Here is a 26,594-nt window from a genome sequence, read left to right as displayed (position 1 = left end):
TCTTCATTGTAAAGTGTTTAAACACTGTTTGCCATGCTTACCATGCTACCATGCGAACCATAAACAATTAATGAACATGCACCTGTGGAACGGTCGTTAAGACACTAACAGCTTACAGACGGTAGGCAATTAAGGTCACAGTTATGAAAACTTAGAACACTAAAGAGGCCTTTCTGCTGACTCTGAAAAGCACCAAAAGAAAGATTCCCAGGATCCCTCCTCATCTGCGTGAATGTGTCTTAGGCATACTGCAAGTAGTCATGAGGACTGCAGATGTGGCCAGGGCAATAAATTGCAATTTCCGTACTGTGAGACAGCGCTAATGGGAGACAGGACGGACAGCTGATCGTCCTCGCAGTGGCAGACCACGTGTAACAACACCTGCACAGGATCGGTACATCCGAACATACACCTGTGAGACAGGTACAGGATGGCAACAACTGCCCGAGTTACACCAGGAACGCACAATGAGTGCTCAGACTGTCCACATTAGACTGAGAGAGGCTGGACTGAGGGCTTGTAGGCCTGTTGTAAGGCAGGTCCTCACCAGACATCACCGGCAACAACGTTGCCTATGGGCACAAACCCACCGCTGCTGGGCCAGACAGGACTGGCAAAAAGTGCTCTTCACTGATGAGTCGCGTTTTTTTCTCACCTGTGATGATGGTCGGTTTCGGGTTTATCGTCGAAGGAATGAGCGTTACACCGAGGCCTGTACTCTGGAGCGAGATCGATTTAGAGGTGGAGGGTCCGTCATGGTCTGGGACGGTGTGTCACGGCATCATCGGACTGAGCTTGTTGTCATTGCAGGCAATTTCAACGCTGTGCGTTGCAGGGAAGACATTTTCCTCCCTCATGTGGTACCCTTCCTGCAGGCTCATCCCGACATGACCCTCCAGCATGACAATGCGACCAGCCATACTGCTCGTTCTGTGCGTGATTTCCTGCAAGCCAGGAATGTCAGTGTTCTGCCATGGCCAGCTAAGAGCCCGGATCTCAATCCTATTGAGTACGTCTGAGACCTGTTAGATCGAAGGGTGAGGGCTAGAGCCATTCCCCCCAGAAATTTCCGGGGACTTGCCCTTTTTTCCCACTATCCACAGTGTATTTATAAACTCAGCAAAAAAAGAAATGTCCTCTCACTGTCTACGGCGTTTATTTTCAACACATTTAACATGTGAAAATATTTGCATGAACATAACAAGATTCAACAACTGAGACATAAACTGAACAAGTTCCACCTTGGTGGAAGAGTGTGGTAACATCTCACAGCAAGAACGGGCAAATCTGGTGCAGTCCATGAGGAGGAGATGCACTGCAGTAGTTAATGTAGCTGGTGGCCACACCAGATACTGACTGTTACTTTGATTTTGACCCCCCCTTTGTTCAGGGACACATTATTCAATTTCTGTTAGTCACATGTCTGTGGAACTTGTTCAGTTTATGTCTCAGTTGTTGAATCTTGTTATGTTCATGCAAATATTTTCACATGTTAAATGTGTTGAAAATAAACGCAGTAGACAGTGAGAGGACATTTCTTTTTTTGCTGAGTTTATAAATACACTGTGGATAGTGGGAAAAAAGGGCGACACCTGGAGGGGGGTGGAGACAAGCACCAAGAGAGGCGAAACAGATCAGGGTGTGACAGTTATATTTTTGTTCAGTATAGTATGCTTACTTACTTTATTGTGTACTTCTTATTTTTATATCTTGTGTGTTTTTGTTCTACCTTATTATTTTTTCTATTAGATTGTTATTGATTGCTGCATTGTTGGGGTTAGAGCTGGCAACGAAGGCATTTCACTGTACAGTTGCATGTGCAATTAAAACTTGAAACTATGTAACAGTGAGCAGACTGCAAAGCTCTTTATTCAGCTTGAGTTGTGGTTCACCTTTGCACATTGGCTCTTTTCCTGTTTGTTGCAAAAACACAGATGCACCATTTCTCTTTTAGGATCAGCCTTCCTTTGATAACTACTGTACATAAACAGCCTCTGCTCTATGATGTCATAGGGAAGCTTGCTATGGGAAAAGAAGTGAGCAAAGGCCAAGCAATTCCCATGCAACTCCAATCTTCTGCTGGAACAGACCACAAACCTTTCATTGGGCACGCCACGTCATTTAAACGTGGAAATCTGGGTAACATTTGGTTGAGACATTGGTCAATGAGATTTCAAAAAGACAGCCAGGAGTTTCCTGAATTCCCAATGTGTTATCACTATGCCTTCAGCCATTTAAAGGTACAACAAATTGCAAATGGTTATACAATGACAGATATTTTGTATTTATACAACAACTTAATGTGTTATCACTGTACTTCATTTAATGTGTTATCACTGTACTTCATGTGTTTGCACAACCAAATGACCTGGATTGCAGTTTACATAGTGTAAGTAATCAATGATTTTCAAGATTCTGCACAGATTATTACAGCAATTGTGAAGCTCTCCACAGACTTGCAACCTTTGCATGCTGTCATCTTGAACATGTACACTTTCTATGATTACATAAGAAGACATTTAAAGTTAGAGTAGGCTAACCTCAAAATGTGGCCATGGATGTGTTACTGATTTTAAGGTTGAATAAATACTCTTACATTCGATTCTAAGATAGCCTCAGGTTCAGGCTATTTACTATACTACAAAAGTATTATTGAATTGTGTTTGGTTGACAGCGGAATCAAATATCGACATTTAAAGGGTATCTAATGCTTGGATAGTTTCATCTGAGCCACTGGCTTAATCCTATTCTTGAATTTATTTTTGGTTTAGTTGGAGACGTGAATCCAACATTTAATATGTTAACTTGTTGATAGGCTATTTACTGTATTGCAAAAGTGATATTGAAATGTGTTTGGTTGTCAACAAATTCCAGTTTGTCTACAAATTAAGAATTTATATGCTGGATTCACGTCTACATTTCAACCAAGAATCAAGTTAAAGAATAAGACTAAATGAAATTAAACTTTATTTAAAGTTCATTTAAAGTTTGATTGCATTTAGTCCTATTCTTTAACTTAGATGTTTGTTTGTAGACAAACTGGAATTAAAACCAGACTAAATCAGTGGCACAGATAGAACTATTTAAGCAGAAGATATTGTAAATCTCCTTCAAATGTTGATATTTGGTTGCATTAACAATCAAACACAAATTCAATATCCAGTTTGTCTTCAAATTAGTAATTGGATTCACGTCTCCATCTCAACCTAAAGTCAAAGTAAAAAAATAGGACAACATTTAATCTAATCTAACTTTGAATGCACTTTAGATAAAGTTGGATTTAACTTCGATTTTTGAAATGGCGACATTAATCAAACATAGAGTATTAATGATTAACTTGAAGATTACTTTTGAAATCAACCAAAGCTTGAAACCATAGGCCTATATGTATGTGTATTTTTCAGTTGAACCCTGGGTTGAATTGAAACAATCGCTGTTGATGACTTTGCAAATGCTTATATAGGCCTAAATAGCATCATTCATGATATATGACGTATAAAGTATGGTTACATTTAATTTGTTCTGTTAAACTTGGCCTTTGGAACGACTTAGATAGCAACAGCTAATATATTTAGTTATTAAGTGGTCTCTCAATAATCATTCTCATGATAGCACATTGGTAGTAGTCAGTGTTCTGTTCAATGTTCTCTACCTATAAATGACTCTAAATACCCCAGTTCATGTTGTTAATTTCAAAAGATTACAAGATAAAAAATTGCTTACACCATTCAAACCAACGAAGGGCAGTTCTGAACAATTTAAACTGGATTTGAAAGAGATGATTGATTCTCTGCTTAAATGCGGAAGACACATTTCAGTTGAATGCATTCAGTTCAACTGACTAGGTATCCCCCAATCATATCTGGCCCTGTGCTCTCTCTGACTCATGGCATTGAACGCTTTAGCAGGATTCTTTCTCTTCACAACATGATTATCGCATCTCAAAGAGTGTAACTTTTTTTGACAATTTTGATACCTTTTGGAAACAAAACACGTTTTATTAAGGAGGATGGGATTCAGCACGCTTATAGGGAAGGACATTCAACAAGCACAGCACTTAAACAAATGACTGATGATTGGCTGAGAGAAATTGATGATAAAAAGTTAGTGCGGCTTTTGACATTATCAATCATAGTCTGCTGCTGGAAAACCACAAGTGTTATGGCTTTACACCCCCTGCTATATTGTGGATAAAGAGTTACCTGTCTAACAGAACACAAAGGGTGTTCTTTAATGGAAGCCTCTCCAACATAATCCAGGTCAAATCAGGAATTCCCCAGGGCAGTTGTCAAGGCCCTTTACTTTTTTTCAATCTCTACTAACGACATGCCACCGGCTTTGAGTAAAGCCTATTTGTTTATGTATGTGGATGACTCAACACTATACACGTCAGCTACTACAGTGATTAAAATGACTGGAACACTTAACAAAGAGCTGCAGTTAGTTTCAGAATGGGTGGCAAGGAATAAGTTAGTCCTAAATATTTAAAAAACTAAAAGCATTGTATTTGGGACAAATCATTCACTAAACCCTAAACCTCAACTAAATCTTGTAATGAATAATGTGGAAATTGAGCAAGTTGAGGTGACCAAACTGCTTGGAGGAACCCTGGATTGTAAACTGTCATGGTCAAAACTGTTGATACAATAGTAGCTAAGATGGGGCAAAGTCTGTCCATAATAAAGCGCTTAACGCGCCCTAGTTTTGTCGCATCTGGACAACTGTCACAAAGAGGGAATTGGGAAAACTACAATTTGCTCAGAACAGGGCAGCACGGCTGGCCCTTAAATGTACATGGAAAGCTAACATTAATGATAGGGTCGGCAGGTAGCCTAGTGGTTAGAGCATTGGACTTGTAACTGAAAGGTTGCAAGATTGAATCCCCGAGCTGATAAGGTAAAAATCTGTCGTTCTGCCTCTGAACAAGGCAGTTAACCCACTGTTCCTAGGCCATCATTGAAAACAAGAATTTGTTCTTAACTGACTTGCCAAGTAAAATAAATAAATATGCATGTCAATCTCTCATGACTCAAAGTGGAGGAGAGATTGATGTCATCACTACTTGTTTTTGTAAGAAGTGTTGACAAGCTGAATGCACCGAGCTGTCTGTTCAAACTACTAGCCCACATCTCGGACACCCATGCATACCCCACATGACATGCCACCAAAGGTCTCTTCACAATCCCCAAGTCCAGAACAGACTATGGGTGTCACGCCCTGACTGTAGATTGCTTTGTATGTTTCTATTTTTAGTTTGGTCAGGGTGTGATGTGGGTGGGTATTCTATGTTGTAGGTCTAGGTTTTCTGTTTCTATGTGTTTGGCCTGGTATGGTTCTCAATCAGAGGCAGCTCTCTGATTGAGAGCCATACTTAGGTAGCCTGTTTTCCCACTTGTGTTTGTGGGTGGTTATTTTCTGTTTAGTGTTTTTCGTCATCTTACAGGACTGTTCGTTTGTTGTTTTTGTTGTTTTGTTCAGTGTTCAGTTGTTTTATTAATATAATTAACACTTAGCACGCTGCACCTTGGTCCTCCTCTCCTTCTCCCAACGACATGCGTTACAATGGGAGGTGTACAGTATTACATAGAGCCATGAGTACATGGAACTCTATTCCACATCACGTAACTGATGCAAACAGTAGAATCAGATTTCAAAAACTGATAAAAAATACACCTTATGGAACAGCGGGGACTGTGAAGAAACACACACACAAGTACAGACACATGCATACACACATGTACATTGTTGTATTCTTGTATGGTGGTATCATGTATTTTATGTTGTGGATATGTAGTGGTGTAGCGATGTTGTATGATGTACTATTTTATCTTTTTTGTGTAATGTAAGTGTCTTGATGTGTTTGGACCCAAGGAAGAGAAGCTGTTGCTTTGGCACCAGTTAATGGGGATCACAAATAAAATACCAAAAAATACAAATGAGGGTTTGGAACTTTAAAGACAATTTTATCCAAATAATATTTTGCGGATAGAATATTATAGACCCAAGCTCGCGAAATATAAAAGCTGAGCTGTGCTGGGCTTGGTTAAAACCCTGAATGGGAGACTAAATGATCAGCTGTAGATCATCTCTCCAGTAGGAGATGCTGCCCAGTCTATTGTTAAAAACAAATATATATATATATATATAAATATATTTATATATATATAAATATAAATATATAGTGTATATAATGTTGAATTAGTGATGTTGTTTCAAAGGTACAAATTCAACACATTTTATTCAAGGTTTGTCTATGCTGAAAATTGGTTACAACGATGACATAATCCTGAGGTTGAAATTTTACCCTCAAAACAACAATTGATTACTTTTTTAAAATCCAATGTATTTTCCATGTAGATTCCACGTCAGAATACATTGACAAATTACATTGAAACAACTTTGATTCAACCAGTTTGTGCTCAGTGGGCTCCTTTGTACAATACTTGTGTGTTTCCCTACTGACCTCCCCAGCAGTTGGTTCAGTCCATATTAAAGGAACTACATCTCAATCTGCAGTTAGTTGATAATCCCCCCCCCCTTAACTGACTTCCTCATTAGCTTGGTGTCTCCCTAGCTCTCTCTCTCTTCCCCTCGATTACACAACCTCTCCTTAATGAAGCAGGGTGTAAAATTTAAATGCAAAGGGAGCAGCCGCGGAACGAACACACAACAATAATTAATCTTTAGAGCAGCACACTGCCTGCAAACCCTCCCCCTCCCTCTCCTCCTGTCTCTCGCCCTCCCTCACTCTCCTTCTTTTCCCAGAATGCACTGGTGTCTGAGCAGGCTGAGCTGCGCTATAAAAAGGAGGAGGAAGGAGAGGGAGGGCCACCGTGCATCAGGGACACTGCTCAGACAGACACAGGATACAGGGACAGTCACACTGGTGGACAGATCTGCACCGTTACAGAGAGGTCAGTAGAGTACAGACACACAATGGCAGGAACGCAGAAGAAGAGAGAGTGCAGGAAGTATGGCTTGGGGGCTTGTTGCGCTGCAGGAACACAGAGAGAGGCTTGTGAGGGAATAGTGAGCAGAGAGCTTGACTGGCTGGAGAGAGAGAGAGAGATAGAGAGAGAGAGAGAGAGAGAGAGAGAGAGAGAGAGAGAGAGAGAGAGATAGAGAGAGATAGAGAGAGAGAGAGAGAGAGAGAGAGAGAGAGAGAGAGAGAGAGAGAGAGAGAGAGAGAGAGAGAGAGAGAGAGAGAGAGAGAGAGAGAGGCACTGTGCAGTGGCGCCTGAGCTTAGCTGTAACTTCTTCTCTGATGCAATTCATTTAGAGGCTATGGAAGGCTGACAGCCAAAGGAAGCGTGTGTCATTCTATGTGTCATCCACCATGGCTGTGAATGGACTAGACCATCGCACAGTATTTATAAATCTCAGTGACTGACAAGAGCATGCCTAGGCTGCATGCACAGAAGGAGATAAAAAGAACAGGCTTGGCTGGATTTTGACTCGCTCATCTTTTATTGAGCTGTCATGAAGTTCAACTGGAATTGCCTACATGTTCCTGTGCCTGTCCTGTTGCTTCTCCCCTCATGCTATTTTTGCATTCAGACATAAGCCTACCTTATTTGCAATATGGCTCTATTTACAGCATGTTGCATTGATACGAGCTGCTGCATGCCTTCTCATGCTATTGATTCTTCTCAGTTAATGGTGCAGCTCCAAAACAGCGAAGCCCTACAGCCTGGAACTCACACGCGCACGTGCACGCAACAAAGCTACAGTAGACCTCTCTCTCGCTTTCTCAGACTACAGAATATCATAACTCAGACTGGGCTGATGATGTCAAAGAGTTTCACTGCTTTCCCTTAAAGGCATATCACCACTATTAAAGTAGCAGTACCACATTAGGACCACATACAATACAGTACATCGCCTGCTTTGCACAACAGCGAGCAGGGAACACTGCAGTTGTTATGACGGATTATGTGCTTATTGCTAAATACTCTATGCTACACTTTCATTGGCTTTCCCAGCTGCAAGAGCAATACAGCATTCCATGTGCTTTCTGGGAATAGTTGACATGGTATCTGGGAACAACTGCACGGGGGACTGACCGGGTATTTTTAAAGCTGGGGAAAGAGAGTTGCAAAAGAAATTAACAGTCAACGTAAAGGTCAATGTATGTGGTCAACATTGTGCAGCGTAACACAATATAAAACACATGTTACGCCTCGTGTCAAATCAATCATACTTCATAACGGTAACCCCAGCTGCCTGGGACATGTCAGGTCCTCCCCTGACTGGAGGCTGTGAGTGTTTGGCATTCCAAGTACGCTGGAGACCCTGATGAGGGCACCATAATAGGCCAGGATGGGAGTCTCAAAAGGGCACAGCACAGACTCAGATGCCAGGGTGACATTTACAAAGACCACAGGGTCAACAGCCCCTACATAAAACCTGCCACCCTGGACCTGGACTAGTGAGCCTTCAGAAAAAGGAAGATAAAGTAGGGTAGATCCTCTCAGCTCTGTCAGGTTGGATGGGTGTTGCTGCACAGTTATTTTCAGGTCTCTCCAGAGATGTTAGATCGGGTTCAAGTCCAGGTTCTGGCTGGGCCACTCAAGGACATTCAGAAACCTGTCCCGAAGCCACTCATGCTTTGTCTTGGCTGTATGCTTAAGGTCATTGTCCTGTGGGAAGGTGAATCTTCGCCTCAGTCTGAGGTCCTGAGCGCTCTGGAGCAGGTTTTCATCAATGATTTCTGTACTCTGCTCCGTTCATCTTTCCCTTGATCCTGACTAGTCTCCCAGTCCCTGCTGCTGAAAAACGCCCCCACAGTATGATGCTGCCACCACCATGCTTCACCGTAGGGATTCTGCCAGGTTTCCTCCAGCTGTGACACTTGGCATTCAGGCCAAAGAGTTCAATCTTGGTTTCATCAGACCAGAGAATCTTATTTCTAATGGTCTGAGAGTCTTTTAGGTGCCTTTTGGCAAACTTCAAGTGGGCTGTCATGTGCCTTTTACTGAGGAGTAGCTTCCGTCTGTCCACTCTACCATAAAGGCCTGATTGGTGGAGTGCTGCAGAGATGGTTGTTCTTCTGGAAGGTTCTCCCTTCTCCACAGAGGAACTCTGGAGCTCTGTCATAGTGACCATCGGGTTCTTGGTCACCTCCCTGACCAAGGTCCTTCTCTCGCGATTGCTCAGTTTGGCCGGGTGGCAAGCTCTAGGAAAGTCTTGGTGGTTCCAATCTTCTTCCATTTAAGAATGATGGAGGCCACTGTGTTCTTGGGAACCTTCAATGCTGCAGACATTTTTTGGTACCCTTCCCCAGATCTGTGCCTCAACACAATCCTGTCTCGGAACTCTACAGACAATTCCTTCGACCTCATGGCTTGATTTTTGCTCTGACATGCAGGAAGATGAAGACAATCAGTGAAACTAAACGCCTTCTTACTTTTCTCCTGTGTGAATGGGGTGGAATAATCTTATCAAGCACTGTCTGGCACAGCTAGACATATGTAGACACATACACCAGACAGTGTGCAAACAATATGGCCGCTCTATTGAAACACTTTTCCAATGGTGAAATTTATACTCAAGCCTGTCTGTCGAACACGGCTGAGCTGTGACTTTTTTCTGGTGCATTATAAAAAAATGACAAAGCAAATGAAAGGACATCTATGCTTAGTGCTACTAGTCACCTGCCTACCCATTTCTTTGTCAGTGTCACTGCACAATTAATCATAGGATATTTTAAACCAGAAACACCTTCTAGTGTGTGTGGTTGGTAACCTGTAAGTTTATGCAATGAAAACTATTGCCATGACACAGGAAAACATGCAAACATTTTTCTATTCAGTCTCTAATGAACCTGAATATCCAGTTTTCTCTCTGGAGTTCAAGTCAGGATACTCAAACCCACAAAAGGTCACTAAGTAACCAAATAAACCCTTGATTATGTTCCACTGTACTTAGGTTCAGGCTAAAATAAGGGCTAGTCTGTGTTAGTGTTTCTGATGCTGCATTCCCATGATTCCCTTATGTGGACTGACTGGGTAAAGTTACATTCAAGTTACATAATATACAAATGGTAGTGTGTTTCATCTGCAAAAGACTTGGTCAATAAGAGATATATGGAGAGTCTGAGGAAACGTTATTCTCACATACATTCTCACAGTGCATTCGGGAAGTATTCATACCCCTTGACTTTTTCCACATTTTGTTATGTTAAAGCCTTATTCTAAAATTGATTAAATAGTTTCCCCCCCTCATCAATCTACACACAATACCCCATAATGACAATACAAAAACATATTTTTATTTGATTTTTTATAAAAAAATGAAATATCACATTTACATACGTTTTCAGACCCTTTATTCAGTACTTTGTTGAAGCACCTTTGACAGTGATTACAGCCTCGAGTCTTCGTGGGTTTGACGGTACAAGCTTGGCACACCTGTATTTGGGGAGTTTCTCCCAAATTTCTCTGCAGATCCTTTCAAGCTCTGTCAGGTTGGATGGGGAGTGTTGCTGCACTGTTATTTTCAGTTCTCTCCAGAGATGTTCGATCTGGTTCAAGTTCAGGCTCTGGCTGGGCCACTCAAGGACATTCATAAACTTGTCCCGAAGGCACTCTTGCCTTGTCTTGGCTGTGTGCTTAAGGTCGTTGTACTGTTGGAAGGTGAATCTTCGCCCCCAGTCTGAGGTCCTGAGCGCTCTGGAGCAGGTTTTTATCAATGATTTCTGTACTTTTCTCCGATCATCTTTCCCTTGATCCTGGCTAGTCTCCCAGTCCCTGCTGCTAAAAAACATGGACGGGTGGCAAGCTCTAGGAAAAGTCTTGGTGGTTCCAAACTTCTTCCATTTAAGAATGATGGAGGCCACTGTGTTCTTGGGGACCTTCAATGCTGCAGACATTTTTTGGTACCCTTCCCCAGATCTGTGCCTCGACACAATCCTGTCTCGGAACTCTACGGACAATTCCTTCGACCTCATGGCTTGGGTTTTGCTCTGACATGTACTGTCAACTGTGTGACCTTATATAGACAGGTGTGTGCCATTCCAAATCTTGTCCAGTTGATTGAATTTACCACAGGTGGAATCCAATCGAGTTGTAGAAATATCTCAAGGATGATCAATGTAAACAGGATAAACCTGAGCTTAATTTCGAGTTTCATAGAAAAGGGTCTGAATACTTATGTAAATAAGGTATTTCTGTTTTAAATTTGTAATACATTTGCAAACATTTCCAAAAACCTGTTTTTGCTTTGTCATTATGGGGTGTTTTGTGTAGATTGATGAGGAAAAGCATTTATTTAATACATTTTAGAATAAGGCTGTAACGTAACAAAATGTGGAAAAAGTCAAGGGGTACGAATACTTTCCGAATGGACTGTACATTATAAGAAAATAGCAAGTTCAGGTGTAAGTGGTTATTCTCACTTACACATTTTCTCTTTTGCTTGGACATCAACTGTCTTAATGTCAAAACTGTGAAAGAGTATAGGCTTTACTACAATATAATGAATATGAATGCTTTCAGATTAGATTATGTAATTTGCAGTAATTCACTTTTGACAGAGAGTTGTAAGTATACTAAGATAAACTACTGACCAATATTACCATCTTTAGTTCTCTTTGAAATGATATGGGTGACTATTTTAAATAAGAAAATTTGATTGTTTAACCAAAATATTTGCATGGAATCAAATGCAGTCGAAATGTGATACTAGCTCTGAATGTACAAGCTAACATCTGTATTCTCTGTCTTCTATTTCAGTTAAAAGGAACAACCCTTACATAACAGGATGGCAGGTAATTATGAGAAATTATATTATGTTGGTCAGCCTTTTCCATAAGACTGTTTTCATGGTGGAAGTGCATGCATAGGCTATGGTGACCTCTGCTGGTTATTTGTTATATTGCAACAGCTGAACGGAACATACTGTACATTCACAGTTAACACAACTCACATGGGAAAATAGTTTATATGAGTTTGTAGCTATACATTCTATTGTTGTTGATTAATCGATGAGGCCACATGGATTTCTTAGCAACTTCTTATAGCTACTACTTATCAATGACTGATACGTTTTTTCCATTGAGAGATATACTGTATTTGCACTGCTTGTGCAAATCCAATCCAGATGTAAAAAACTCAAAGACTTTACTAGAAAGTACTTTTGGATTCCCTAGTGACTTGAACACTGCATTTCCTCATGTGGAATCATGTTAAATGATATTATGCATAAACATCCCAAATTGCTACCAAATGTGTGTGACTACAGTGAATTTGGATAAACTTACCCCATAATTCTAGTTAGGGGCCATCTTCTATGTGGTCACAAAGCATTGTGGTTGGTTGTAGTTGCCAAGGTAACTCCATTTTAGTCTAATTAGAGTAGAGCATGGCACGGTAGCTCCAGTGCAGTGCAGTGAGGTTCCGTGTCAAGATGGGTTGCTCAGCCAGCTGCCCTGGACGAATTGTCCCTTCTGATGATGGTTTGTTACACTGTCACATTTAAAACATTTATTTACTTGGTTTACTCTTAGCAAGCTGCAGGGTTAATGAGTAACCTAAACGTCTAAAGTTGTTTCTAGAACTACCAAGACTCACATGTTGCTCTGTTGTCTCTGTTCCTTCTAGACAAAATCAAGGACGCCAAGATCATCTTTGTTGTGGGTGAGTGAAATACATTTTTCCTCTAATTTTGTGAAACCCCACACAAAATCAGAATCGACACCATCATTCAACACAATACAAAATGTGTACATGTTCTAAACACCTGATATTCGTAGGCCATCACTGTAAATAAGAATTTGTTCTTAACTGACTTGCCTAGTTAAATAAATGTAAAATAAAATAAATAAAGCATTAGATGTGTAGACAACACTTCTCTTGAAGGAATGCACTGAAGTATACAGTAAATACATAGAACAGCCCTGTGTCATACACTTCCAACCATCACTAAGGTTATGGCTTGATGGAATTCACCAACCACCAGTAAGGTTATGGCTCGATGGAATTCACCAACCACCAGTAAGGTTATGGCTAGATGGGATTCCCCAACCACCAGTAAGGTTATGGCTAGATGGGATTCCCCAACCACCAGTAAGGTTATGGCTAGATGGGATTCACCAACCACTACTAAGGTTATGGCTAGATGGGATTCACTAACCGACCAAACACCACTAACCCCTGGCCTGTCCTTTATGTATGTGTCCCCAAGGCGGGCCTGGCTCTGGCAAGGGCACCCAGTGTGAGAAGGTGGTGGCCAAGTATGGCTACACCCACCTGTCCTCCGGGGACCTGCTGCGTGCTGAGGTGGCCTCCGGCTCTGAGAGGGGCAAGACCCTCCAGGCCATCATGCAGAAGGGAGAGCTCGTACCCCTGGTGAGTGGCTGCTTTGGACAGCTTTTCTAATCATATCCACAAAGCACTTACTGCGTAACAGCACGTCAATTAAATGTTGTTATTACAGCAATTATAGTCCAACTTCATACATTTATGGTATAAGGTATAACCATTTGTGCTGAACTCCTTGAAATAAGTACCAATAAATCAGGTAAATACCAATTGTAATAGGGGTGTTATTGTGTTCATAGTTATTTTTCAGCACAGAAGTAAAACTGTTCAAACATCTTTCTATGAGGGTGAGTGTGTTTCATGTTAATTAATAGTACATGTGCTTCCCTCCTATAGGACACAGTCTTGGACATGATCAAGGATGCCATGATCGCTAAGGTTGACGTGTCCAAGGGCTTCCTTATTGATGGCTACCCCCGTGAGGTCAAACAGGGCGAGGAGTTCGAGAAGAAGGTAAGAGGAGACAGGAACATGGATTCACATTTAGAAAATCCTTACTGTTCCCATGGGCGGACTTTGTGATTTGGAGGTCTCAGGCAGAGGCCAGTCTGAGGCCACCCCCCCTCCCCGTCCCTTCTCAAAAAGGTGTTATGGGATTTATTTTTTATTTATTTTATTTATTTCACCTTTATTTAACCAGGTAGGCAAATTGAGAACACGTTCTCATTTACAATTGCGACCTGGCCAAGATAAAGCAAAGCAGTTCGACACATACAACAACACATAGTTACACATGGAGTAAAACAAACATACAGTCAATAATACAGTGAAAAATAAGTCTATATACAATATGAGCAAGTGAGGTGAGATAAGGGAGGTGAAGGCAAACAAAATATATATATAAATAAATAAAAATATAAAAAGGCCATGGTGGCGAAGTAAATACAATATAGCAAGTAAAAAATAACACTGGAATGGTTGGTTTGCAGTGGAAGAAGGTGCAAAGTAGAGATAGAAATAATGGGGTGCAAAGGAGCAAAATAAATAAATACAGTAGGTAAAGAGGTAGTTGTTTGGGCTAAATTATAGATGGGCTATGTACAGGTGCAGTAATCTATGAGCTGCTCTGACAGCTGGTGCTTAAAGCTAGTGAGGGAGATAAGTGTTTCCAGTTTCAGAGATTTTTGTAGTTCGTTCCAGTCATTGGCAGCAGAGAACTGGAAGGAGAGGCGGCCAAAGGAAGAATTGGTTTTGGGGGTGACCAGAGAGATATACCTGCTGGAGCGCGTGCTACGGGTGGGCGTTGCTAAGGTGACCAGCGAGCTGAGATAAGGGGGGACTTTACCTAGCAGGGTCTTGTAGATGACCTGGAGCCAGTGGGTTTGGCGACGAGTGTGAAGCGAGGGCCAGCCAACGAGAGCGTACAGGTCGCAGTGGTGGGTAGTATATGGGGCTTTGGTGACAAAACGGATGGCACTGTGATAGACTGCATCCAATTTATTGAGTAGGGTTTTGGAGGCTATTTTGTAAATGACATCACCGAAGTCGAGGATTGGTAGGATGGTCAGTTTTACAAGGGTATGTTTGGCAGCATGAGTGAAGGATGCTTTGTTGCGGAATAGGAAGCCGATTCTAGATTTAACTTTGGATTGGAGATGCTTGATGTGAGTCTGGAAGGAGAGTTTACAGTCTAACCAGACACCTAGGTATTTGTAGTTGTCCACATATTCTAAGTCAGAGCCGTCCAGAGTAGTGATGCTGGACAGGCGGGCAGGTGCAGGCAGCGATCGGTTGAAGTAAAGACATGTATCGGTTATAGATCGGTTATAGTAAAGACATGTAATTTATCTGTAAAAATGTATTACTTTTTAATGTGCCATGAACACAACCAGTCATGATGTTTTCATCTGATTGTCAAAAAAATCACTTTAAAAAAAATGGTTACCTTAGTATGTTCATCCAAAATAATTCCAGCATGCGAACAGTGGTGCACCCGCCAACTTTCCTTCAATTCACAAGTAGCTCACCAGAGAAAGCATTCGATCGAGCGAAACAGCGCCCCTCTGTCTTACGATATGTAGCCCATGTATCTGATGTTGTCTGGCCAGAAAGAGTATGATATGCCTTAATCTTTTTGTCCAGACACCATCCGATACATGAGCTACTGTAACGGTCCTGACCTGTTTTATGTTGTTTTGGTATGTGTTTATGGTCAGGGCGTGTGTTTTGGGTGGGCAGTCTATGTTTTGTATTTCTAGGTTGGGTTTTGTGTTCGGCCTGGTATGATTCTCAATTAGAGACAGGTGTGTATCGTTTGTCTCTAATTGAGAGTCATACTAAGGCAGCCAGGGTTTCACTGGGGTTTTGTGGGTGTTTGTTCCTGTGTCCACACATGGACGGTTGAAGGTTAGTCACGTTTGTTGTTTTGTAGTTTTGTAGTGTCTTGTTTGCTGTTTTCATTAAAAGATGGCTTATTTCCCTCAATCCGCATCTTGGTCCTATCCATGCTCCTCCTCGTTTGAGGAGGAGAACAACATTGACTGCCTTTACAGCTACACATACACATACATGTCCTCTGCATCGACGACGATGGCAGTATTATCAGCAGCACCTGTTTTTTTTACCAAAGAAATGCGTATTGTATCACCCTAACAAGCTAAGACAGAAATGTTTTAAGATGGTCATACCAAGGATAATTTAGCTATTTGATTTTGAATTTTAAGACCCCTCTAGGTATCAAAAAAAAATATTACAAAATTATTTGATGAAACATTGAATTTGGCTTAACTGCTATTAGCCCACAAAAAAAGTGTTCAATAACAGCTTAATACGTGGAAAAAACTAAAATGACAAAAATCTATCAAAAGGAAGTATGTTTTGAAGTGCCTGTCCTACATCTTAGAGAAATAAGCTACAAACATAATAAGAATTTATCATGGAATTACCTGTATACCTTTAATGTGGAAATGCTGTATAAAATTCACTCAAATAATATGTTCAGCCCTGTACCAGGTTACCTTCAGATGAGTCTTGTAGAACTTCAGAAAGCAAAACAGAGAACAGAGGTTAGAGATACTTCCATGAGAAGATCGATTTTCGGGATGTCTCCTGGTCTGACAAACAACTCTGTAGCTAGGGCCACCTTCCACCGCTGATGTTGAAGGCAAACATTGGCGGATGTGGTGGATGAGACGTAGCCCATGCAAAACAGATATCTCTATCTTAAACAGACGGATTTAGATTTTTTCAATTATTTATTTATTATGCCTCAAGCACAATAAATGATGTGAACCATGCCTCGAACAAAAGAGATCTCAGAAGATCTAAGATTAAGAATTGTTGACTTGCATAAAGCTGGAAAGTGTTACAAAAGTAACAGACCTGCTGTTTTCAACTCTTAATGATCGGCTATGAAAAGCCAACTGACATTTATTCCTGATTACTATTTGACCATGCTTGTCACTTATGAACATTTTGAACATCTTGGCCATGTTCTGTTATAATCTCCATCTGGCACAGCCAGAAGAGGACTGGCCACCCCTCATAGCCTGGTTCCTCTCTAGGTTTCTTCCTAGGTTTTGGCCTTTCTAGGGAGTTTTTCCTAGCCATCGTGCTTCTACACCTGCATTGCTTGCTGTTTGGGGTTTTAGGCTGGGTTTCTCTACAGCACTTAGAGATATTAGCTGATGTACGAAGGGCTATATAAAATAAACTTGATTTGAAGTATCTCAAAAAGCCTTGATTGTCACGCCCTGACCTTAGAGAGCCTTTTTATGTCTCTATTTGGTTTGGTCAGGGTGTGATTTGGGGTGGGCATTCTATGTTTTTGATTTCTATGATTTTGTATTTCTATGTTTTGGCCGGGTATGGTTCTCAATCAGAGACAGCTGTCTATCGTTGTCTCTGATTGGGAACCATACTTAGGTAGCCCTTTTCCCTCCTTTCTTTGTGGGAAGTTGACTTTGTTAGTGGCACTTATGCCCTGTAAGCTTCACGGTCGTTTTTGTTATTTATTGTTTTGTTAGCGACATTTTAACAAATAAAAGGAAAATGTACGCTCACCACGCTGCACCTTGGTCTACTTCATTCGATGGCCGTGACATTGATGTTCATCAGTCCACTGTACGACAAATTGTCTATAAATGGAGAAAGTTCAGCACTGTTGCTACTCTCCCTAGGAGTGGCTCAATGAGGTTAAGAAGAATAGAGTGTCAGAGTGTAGAGAGTGTCAGCTAAAGACTTCCAGAAATCTCTGGAACATGCTAACATCTCTGTTGAAGAGTCTATGATACGTAAAACATTAAACAATAATTGTGTTCATGGGAGGACACCACGGAAGAAGCCACTGCTGTCCAAAAAAAACATTGCTGCACCTGGATGTTCCACAGAGCTACTGGAAAAATATTCTGTGAACAGATTAAACTACAGTTGAGTTGTCTATAAGGAACCCACAACACTATGTGTGGAGAAAAAAAGGCACAGCACACCAATATCAAAACCTCATTCCAACTGTAAAGTATGGTGGAGGGAGCATCATGGTTTGGGGCTGCTTGCTGCCTCAGGGCCTGGACAGCTTTCTGTCATCGACGGAAAAATGAATTCCCAAGTTCATCAAGACATTTTGCAGGAGAATGTTAGGCTATCTGTCCTCCAATTGAAGCTCAACAGAAATTGGGAGATGCAACAGGGCAACGACCCAAAACACAGAAGTAAATCAACAACAGAATGGCTTCAACAGGAGAAAATACACCTTCTGGAGTGGCCCAGTCAGAGTCCTAACCTCAACCTGATTTGAGATGCTGTGGCATGACCTCAAGAGGGCAGTTCACACCAGACATCCCAAGAATATTGCTGAACTGAAACAGTTTTGTAAAGAGGAATGGTCCGAAATTCCTCCTGACCGCAGGTCTGATCCGCAAATACAGAAAACGTTTGGTTGAGGTTATTGCTGCCAAAGGAGGGTCAACCAGTTATTAAATCCAAGGGTTGACATACTTTTTCCACCCTGCACTGTGAATGTTTACACGGTATGTTCAATAAAGACATGAAAATGTATAATTGTTTGTGTTTTTAGTTTAAGCAGACTGTGTTTGTCTATTGTTGTGACCTAGATGAAGATCAGGTCAAATTTTATGACCAATTTATGCAGAAATCCAGGTATTTCCAAAGGGTTCACATACTTTTCTTTGCCACTGGATTTTTAAATTAATATATACAAAGTCATTGTTTAAACACCTATTTCTATTTGGAGGTGGCTGTCCCAAACCCTGATTCCTAAACTTCATGTTTGAAAATAAAGCAATTCATGATTTGTGTATTTTTTTTACACTTATTTAAATAGAACATATTGAGTTGTTCTATTATTACATTCAAAGATACTCATCTAATTATTAGTTGTGTTTATTTTTTAAATATCTTTCTCTGAAAAATGCTGTCCCCACTTTTGACCTTAACTGGAGTTGTGTATAAAGGGTGTGACCATTGAGAGAGTTGAAAAAGTTAAACTGCTAGGTATAACATTGGATGGTCAGTTATCATGGTCAAGTCATATTGACAAAGTTGTTGTGAAGATGTAGAGAGGTATGTCTGTTATGAAAAGATGCTCTGCGTTTTTGACACAAACATCAACTGTACTAGTTGTTCAGGCTCTGGTCTTGTCCCATCTTAATTACTGTCCGATAATACGGTCAAGTGCAGCAAAGAAAGACCTAGCAAAGCTGCAGCTGGCTCAAAACAGAGCAACACGCCTTGACCTTAACTGCACATACAGAACTAACATCAACAACATGCATGCCAGTATTTCCTAGTTGAGGATTGACGAAATATGAACTGCTTCTCTTCTAGTTTTTATGAGAAGTATTACTGTGATGAAAAATCTAGATTGTCTGCAGAATCAAATAACTTTCAGCTCAGACACCCATACATACCCCCCAAGACATCTCAACGGGGGTCTCTTCACAGTCCCCAAGTCCAAAACGAATTCACACCAACGCACAGTTTTATATAGAGCCTTGATCTCATGGAACTCCCTTCCAGCTCCAATCACTCAGGCAAACAGCAAAATGACCTTTAAAAAACGGATTAAAAGACAACTCATGGAATGGTGGGGACTGTAAGGGGGGACACACAAACACACCCACACACTAACACACACATTATTTTTTAGTTGTAATGTTTGTATAATTTTTGTTGTTGTATTTTAAATGTGTGTTTTGTTATTTGTCATGTTTTGTGTTTTTTTGTGGATCCCAGAAAGAGTAGCTGCTGCTTCTGCAAAAGTTAATGGGGATCCAAATAAACAAACTACTAAACCACACACTTTAAAAGACTGTAGAATGAATGTGCCTTAAGCCCCATCCCTACAAATATCACTAGGTGATGGGATTGCACCCCTCTCCACTATGGCCACATTTTGAGTAGTCTGTCTGCAAATCTTAATATATTTTGGAGAAGTGTCACTACCGAACATCCGAATACATCAAGAAATATGTAAACTTATGGTTTTGGGACTAAAATATATGTTTGCTGGGATGCCCACATGAAAGACAGCCCGCCATATGTAAGCAATGGTGATTTTTTAAAGAACAAATTTGTCAAAATTGTCTGAACAGAAATGGTCACAACCGAAACAATTGACACAATAGAGATATATAGAGGTCTCATCTTTGTATCTGTGCCAGCATGGAGTCTGTGACAGCACCAGCAGCACCATTAAGGCTATCTCCAATCTAAAGTTCCATGCACCATACTCTACCAACTGAGCTACAGAGGACCGCCATGTGGGTAGTGGACAAGTGCAAACTTCAGGAAAAAGTGTAGAGTATTGAAATGCATAGCCAGCAGGGGGGGCTCCAATCCTCCAAGATCCCAAACATTGACATCTATTTGGCCAAAACATAGACGTCTGTAATGTGCTTTACTTTACTGTAGTAAACTGTACTCTGTGCTCTATTATACTGTGCTGTACTGTAACCTACTCTACTGTACTGTGCTCTGCTATACTGTAATGTACACTGCTGTACTGTACCCTACTTAAGTTTACTTTACTTGAGTTTCTAACAATTGAAGAAAGGGCCCTTGGACTCTTGATCTAGTGGTCTTGGTCTTGAGACCACTCAAGACCACATACAGACCTACCTCTATGACTAACACTTGACAGTAAAAGTAAAAACAATAAAGTCAAAATAAAACATAACAAAAAGTACGTTTGAATGACACTGAGGGGCAGTGTTGTTACAGTTAATGCCGGTTTGCCTGAGGCTGATGAGGTGCAGGTGTTTGTACACATGCAATATACACACACTCTCATTCAAATGAACACATGTGCACATACATGGACACACACATGTAAATAGTGCCAAACATTTTTGATTGGCCTTGCTGTTATGGTCTTTTGTTTTTTGCGTTGTTTTCTGTTTTCCTTTGTCTTTTTTTTCTTTTGTTCATTTTGTTATTTGTTGGTGCATTATGAGGGGGGGGTCTTGGGGGTGGGGAATGGATGGTTGAGGGTCCGCTCTTGGAGGGCTGGTGGGAGATCTGTTGACGTGCCCTTGAGCAGGGCGTTGACCCGGGTTGCTTCTGTGTGTCACACTGGATGGGAGGCTGTTAGATGACTAATGTGATGTAGTTGTTGAGTGGCTTCATTGCAAGTATATCGTATGTTTTAAATGTTCAATATTCAACATTCAATAAAGTAATAATAAACAATTGACACTGAAATGCCTGGTATTTGACCAAAATAAAGATAAAGTGATCATTTAAAGATCTAACAACATAAAAATGTTTTATGCATAAGTAATTCAATCAACATTCAACATTTTATAGAAAACAATAGAGATGATATTTCTCTAAATAAAATGTAAAGGTTTTGAAAATCAGGCTAAAAATCATGTTTTTACTATTTTGTTAATTTAGTATGCGAATTGAAAACGAATCTGTAATAGAAGGTTAATCAAAACGATCACTAGTGTGCATGGTTCTCCCTTTATAGCAACTTTTGCCACTATGTTTCAGCAGTGACACATTTAGTGGGGTGGTAAGGAATTCAGGTAAATATTTCAGATATGCAATACAAACAAAGTGTGTGAGTATGTCTACCTGACATGTGTGCTAAAAGTTTGGAGAAATAGGATTTAAATTGACATTTTTACACCACTTCTGTAGAACGATCCATACATGAACTTATGAGGTGTCTTGTCCATTCAAAAATCACCAATATCTCAATATTCCTATATTTTCCATAGACCTTCTCTCAATAAATATTTAGATTTTCCCCATCACCTCCCACTTAAGAGGAATTTATAATTTCAAAAACCTTTGTGTCCACCATTATGTTCATCTTCTCACAGATCGGAGCCCCCTGCCTGCTGCTGTACATTGACGCCAAGGGTGAGACCATGGTCAAGAGGTTGATGAAGCGCGGTGAGACCAGCGGCCGAGCTGACGACAATGAAGAGACCATTAAGAAGCGCCTGGACCTGTACTACAAAGCCACCGAGCCAGTCATCGCCTTCTACTCCAGCCGCGGCATCGTCAGGAAGGTGAGACTGGAACTAATAGCTATAGGCTACTGTCATGAGATAAAAGATAGAGGAAGTTTGTTATGTATGACAGTATGTCATAGCACAGTGGAATAAAAACATTTCCATTTTATTATACAATGTGACAATACACCCAAGTGTCTCATCTCACATCTCTCTGAAAACTCTAACACTCTCTCGCTCAGAAAATACTCTTCACTTTACAATGATGATGCCATCCCCTTTGTAATCTAATTTCATGCCTTTCTTTCTCTCGTTCTCCTCAGATCGACTCCGAACTGCCTGTGGATGAAGTCTTCGGACACGTTGCCAAAGCTATCGATGGCCTGAAGTAAAAAGCAAACATGACTGGATCTAAATACATTTTTTGTTATTTTTTTCTAAATGTTCATCTTATGCCGAAAAAAAGCAACAATCTGCTGAGCCACCTTGGTTATAATGAAAGGCCATTAAAGAACAGCTATGCCTTAATTCAACACTGTACTTCTCCTCCAGCAATAATCTCTTGTTACAGTTCACCAAACACAACCGACACCCATATACGGTCATATTTACAAGAATGTCATAACTTCCTAAGAGTCTACTGTTCACTTCCTGTTTGCCTGCCATGTCTTGTCCACACTTACAGTACAGTAAGTCTATGTGTGTGTGTTTGTGTGTAGGTATGTATGTGTGTGTCTGTGTGTGTGTGTGTGTGTGTGTGTGTGTGTGTGTGTGTGTGTGTGGTTTTCTAAAAACCATACCTGTTCCTCTGTCTCATTAAAACATAACCTTCAAACCCTAACCAAACAACTGCATATGTATTTAATATCTGACAGAAGAGACCTTCTCAATTGGATAAATAATAGGTTGATACAATCTCACAGAATAGCACACACACACACACACACACACACACACACACACACACACACATACACACACACACACACACACACCATTTGTGCTGATCTCAGCTCTATGTAATTAAAAGAGGGGGCTGTCAACACTTTGCCTGACCTTACATGTACAATGCCTTCCTGGGTTGGGCTCGGCTGCACCTTCTATGCTCATGTGTCGCCATATGGGCACTGGAGTATATTGGAAAGCATGGAGATTAGACTCCTTTATGCTTGGTGCTAAATGCCATGCATTGACAGACATGGCAGCAGCAGCAGGCCATATCCATCATTCAGACATTCAGGATATAGTATAGTTCTCCCACAGCAGCAATAAAGTACAATAGTAACCAAGATTTGTAAAAGAAAATAGAGTAAGTTCATATTTTATTCCACTCTCTAACACCTCATGATATGTCTCATTACATCACATAACAGATCTACTGTATTTTGAGGGAATCCTATTTGAGTCCGAAAAGGATATTCATATAATAGGTAAGATATACAAAACCTTGCAAAGAGCCTATCCAACAGACAATCTTTTAGAAAAAAATATAAACTATTGGAATCAAGACTTAAAAAGAACTGATATCAGCACAAGATGGAGGAATGTTGGAACATAACACATTTACAGTTAACAACATTGTACATTTAATCCAGTATAAACAAATGTACAGAATATATTATACAACACAAAATTCACAAATTCTACAGCACAACGGCAGAGGCATGTCTTAAGTGTAAAACGAACAATGACTCAATAATCCATGCCTTCTGGGAATGCTATAAAGTCCAGAAGCTATGGGCGGAGTTATAAAGTTGGCTGTCAGAAGTATTACACTCTAAAAACAAAAGGTTCCTGGAAGATCTTTTAGAGGTTCTTCAAATTGAAACTGGGGGGGGAACCTCTATAAATTCTTTAAAAAAAAAAACTTTAATGGTTCCTTGAATAACCTTTTGGGGTTTCCCCCCATTATTTGTATTATTAATCAGCATAACAATAGCAACACAATAGTTTAGGAGTCAATGTTTATTATGATTTTAGTGGCAAAGCAGAATTCAAAAATCTAAATATTAGGTATACTCCCAGCAGAGCTCCAAGTTCAGTCAATATATCCTCTGGCGTGTTAATATGTTGTGATTGAGTCCGATAAGGTTTTAGAGAAACCATTAATACAAATTAGATGATAGCCTATATGTGATCTGTATAACATTATATGACAAACCAATACCAATTGCATACAATGGTGGAGAAAGTATCCAACTGTCATACTTGAGTAAAAGTTTAGATACAGTACCTTATGTCACGTTGGTAACAATGATTCGGGAGACAGGCGCAGGAATGCGTAATATTTTTTTTTGTTACACCCCAAATTACGGCGTGCCGTAAAAAGGGCACGGGGACGAAGACCAAACAAACACGTACACAACACACAGGATTGAAACCCCAAAAAGGAGCGAGGAGTACCTTGAATAAATACACACGCGCACAATGATTAACACACGGGACGGAACCTGTAATCTGATCAATCCACAAGGGCACGAAAGCCCAAAACACACAGCACAGGTACTCACACGCACCAACGGACATTGTAACACTAATCAACCCCCCCCCCCCAATGGAAACCAAAGGGCACATACGGTGGGGAGAACAAGTATTTGATACACTGCCGATTTTGCAGGTTTTCCTACTTACAAAGCCTGTAGAGGTCTGTAATTTTTTTATCATAGGTACACTTCAACTGTGAGAAACGGAATCTAAAACAAAAATTCAGAAAATCACATTGTATGATTTTTAAGTAATTAATTTGCATTTTATTGCATGACATAAGTATTTGATCACCTACCAACCAGTAAGAATTCTGGCTCTCACAGACCTGTTAGTTTTTCTTTAAGAAGTCCTCCTGTTCTCCACTGATTACCTGTATTAACTGCACCTGTTTGAACTCGTTACCTGTATAAAAGACACCTGTCCACACACTCAATCAAACAGACTCCAACCTCTCCACAATGGCCAAGACCAGTGTAAGGACATCAGGGATAAAATTGTAGACCTGCACAAGGCAGTGATGGGCTACAGGACAATAGGCAAGCAGCTTGGTGAGAAGGCAACAACTGTTGGCGCAATTATTAGAAAATGGAAGAAGTTGAAGATTACGGTCAATCACCCTCGGTTTGGGGCTCCATGCAAGAGCTCACCTCGTGGGGCATCAATGATTACATTTACATTTACATTTAAGTCATTTAGCAGACGCTCTTATCCAGAGCGACTTACAAATTGGTGCATTCACCTTATGATATCCAGTGGAACAACCACTTTACAATAGTGCATCTAACTCTTTTAAGGGGGGGGGGGGGGGGGGGGGGGTTAGAAGGATTACTTTATCCTATCCTAGGTATTCCTTAAAGAGGTGGGGTTTCAGGTGTCTCCGGAAGGTGGTGATTGACTCCGCTGACCTGGCGTCGTGAGGGAGTTTGTTCCACCATTGGGGTGCCAGAGCAGCGAACAGTTTTGACTGGGCTGAGCGGGAACTGTACTTCCTCAGAGGTAGGGAGGCGAGCAGGCCAGAGGTGGATGAACGCAGTGCCCTTGTTTGGGTGTAGGGCCTGATCAGAGCCTGAAGGTACGGAGGTGCCGTTCCCCTCACAGCTCCGTAGGCAAGCACCATGGTCTTGTAGCGGATGCGAGCTTCAACTGGAAGCCAGTGGAGAGAGCGGAGGAGCGGGGTGACGTGAGAGAACTTGGGAAAGTTGAACACCAGACGGGCTGCGGCGTTCTGGATGAGTTGTAGGGGTTTAATGGCACAGGCAGGGAGCCCAGCCAACAGCGAGTTGCAGTAATCCAGACGGGAGATGACAAGTGCCTGGATTAGGACCTGCGCCGCTTCCTGCGTGAGGCAGGGTCGTACTCTGCGAATGTTGTAGAGCATGAACCTACAGGAACGGGTCACCGCCTTGATGTTAGTTGAGAACGACAGGGTGTTGTCCAGGATCACGCCAAGGTTCTTAGCACTCTGGGAGGAGGACACAATGGAGTTGTCAACCGTGATGGCGAGATCATGGAACGGGCAGTCCGTCCCCGGGAGGAAGAGCAGCTCCGTCTTGCCGAGGTTCAGCTTGAGGTGGTGATCCGTCATCCACACTGATATGTCTGCCAGACATGCAGAGATGCGATTCACCACCTGGTTATCAGAGGGGGGAAAGGAGAAGATTAATTGTGTGTCGTCTGCATAGCAATGATAGGAGAGACCATGTGAGGATATGACAGAGCCAAGTGACTTGGTGTATAGCGAGAATAGGAGAGGGCCTAGAACAGAGCCCTGGGGAACACCAGTGGTGAGAGCACGTGGTGCGGAGACAGATTCTCGCCACGCCACCTGGTAGGAGCGACCTGTCAGGTAGGACGCAATCCAAGCGTGGGCCGCGCCGGAGATGCCCAGCTCGGAGAGGGTGGAGAGGAGGATCTGATGGTTCACAGTATCAAAGGCAGCCGATAGGTCTAGAAGGATGAGAGCAGAGGAGAGAGAGTTAGCTTTAGCAGTGCGGAGCGCCTCCGTGACACAGAGAAGAGCAGTCTCAGTTGAATGACTAGTCTTGAAACCTGACTGATTTGGATCAAGAAGGTCATTCTGAGAGAGATAGCAGGAGAGCTGGCCAAGGACGGCACGTTCAAGAGTTTTGGAGAGAAAAGAAAGAAGGGATACTGGTCTGTAGTTGTTGACATCGGAGGGATCGAGTGTAGGTTTTTTCAGAAGGGGTGCAACTCTCGCTCTCTTGAAGACAGAAGGGACGTAGCCAGCGGTCAAGGATGAGTTGATGAGCGAGATGAGGTAAGGGAGAAGGTCTCCGGAAATGGTCTGGAGAAGAGAGGAGGGGATAGGGTCAAGCGGGCAGGTTGTTGGGCGGCCGGCCGTCAC

At 41.4% G+C, this 26,594-nt stretch overlaps 1 protein-coding gene across 1 annotated transcript; it reads left to right on the top strand.

The window, feature by feature from the left end:
- The first annotated feature begins 6,799 nt into the window (after window positions 1-6,799).
- LOC129818470 (adenylate kinase isoenzyme 1-like) lies at window positions 6,800-22,282 on the top strand. Its single transcript, XM_055874389.1, has 7 exons — window positions 6,800-6,914; window positions 11,733-11,767; window positions 12,600-12,635; window positions 13,183-13,346; window positions 13,656-13,772; window positions 21,608-21,799; window positions 22,066-22,282. The coding sequence occupies exons 2-7, from the start codon at window positions 11,761-11,763 to the stop codon at window positions 22,132-22,134; spliced, it is 585 nt and encodes a 194-aa protein (XP_055730364.1). The 5' UTR covers window positions 6,800-6,914; window positions 11,733-11,760; the 3' UTR covers window positions 22,135-22,282.
- Window positions 22,283-26,594: the final 4,312 nt, after the last annotated feature.

Source organism: Salvelinus fontinalis, chromosome 21, assembly GCF_029448725.1.
Source record: "Salvelinus fontinalis isolate EN_2023a chromosome 21, ASM2944872v1, whole genome shotgun sequence".
Lineage (NCBI taxonomy): Eukaryota > Metazoa > Chordata > Actinopteri > Salmoniformes > Salmonidae > Salvelinus > Salvelinus fontinalis.
The sequence above is the reverse complement of the archived record's forward strand: the minus strand, read 5'-3'. Positions and strand labels throughout refer to the sequence as shown.

Excerpts from the sequence above, each read along its gene's own strand:
- LOC129818470 (XM_055874389.1), top strand. Across the intron at positions 13,773-21,607 it reads GCGAGGAGTTCGAGAAGAAG|ATCGGAGCCCCCTGCCTGCT; the intron begins GTAAGAGGAGAC and ends ATCTTCTCACAG. Across the intron at positions 21,800-22,065 it reads GCCGCGGCATCGTCAGGAAG|ATCGACTCCGAACTGCCTGT; the intron begins GTGAGACTGGAA and ends CGTTCTCCTCAG.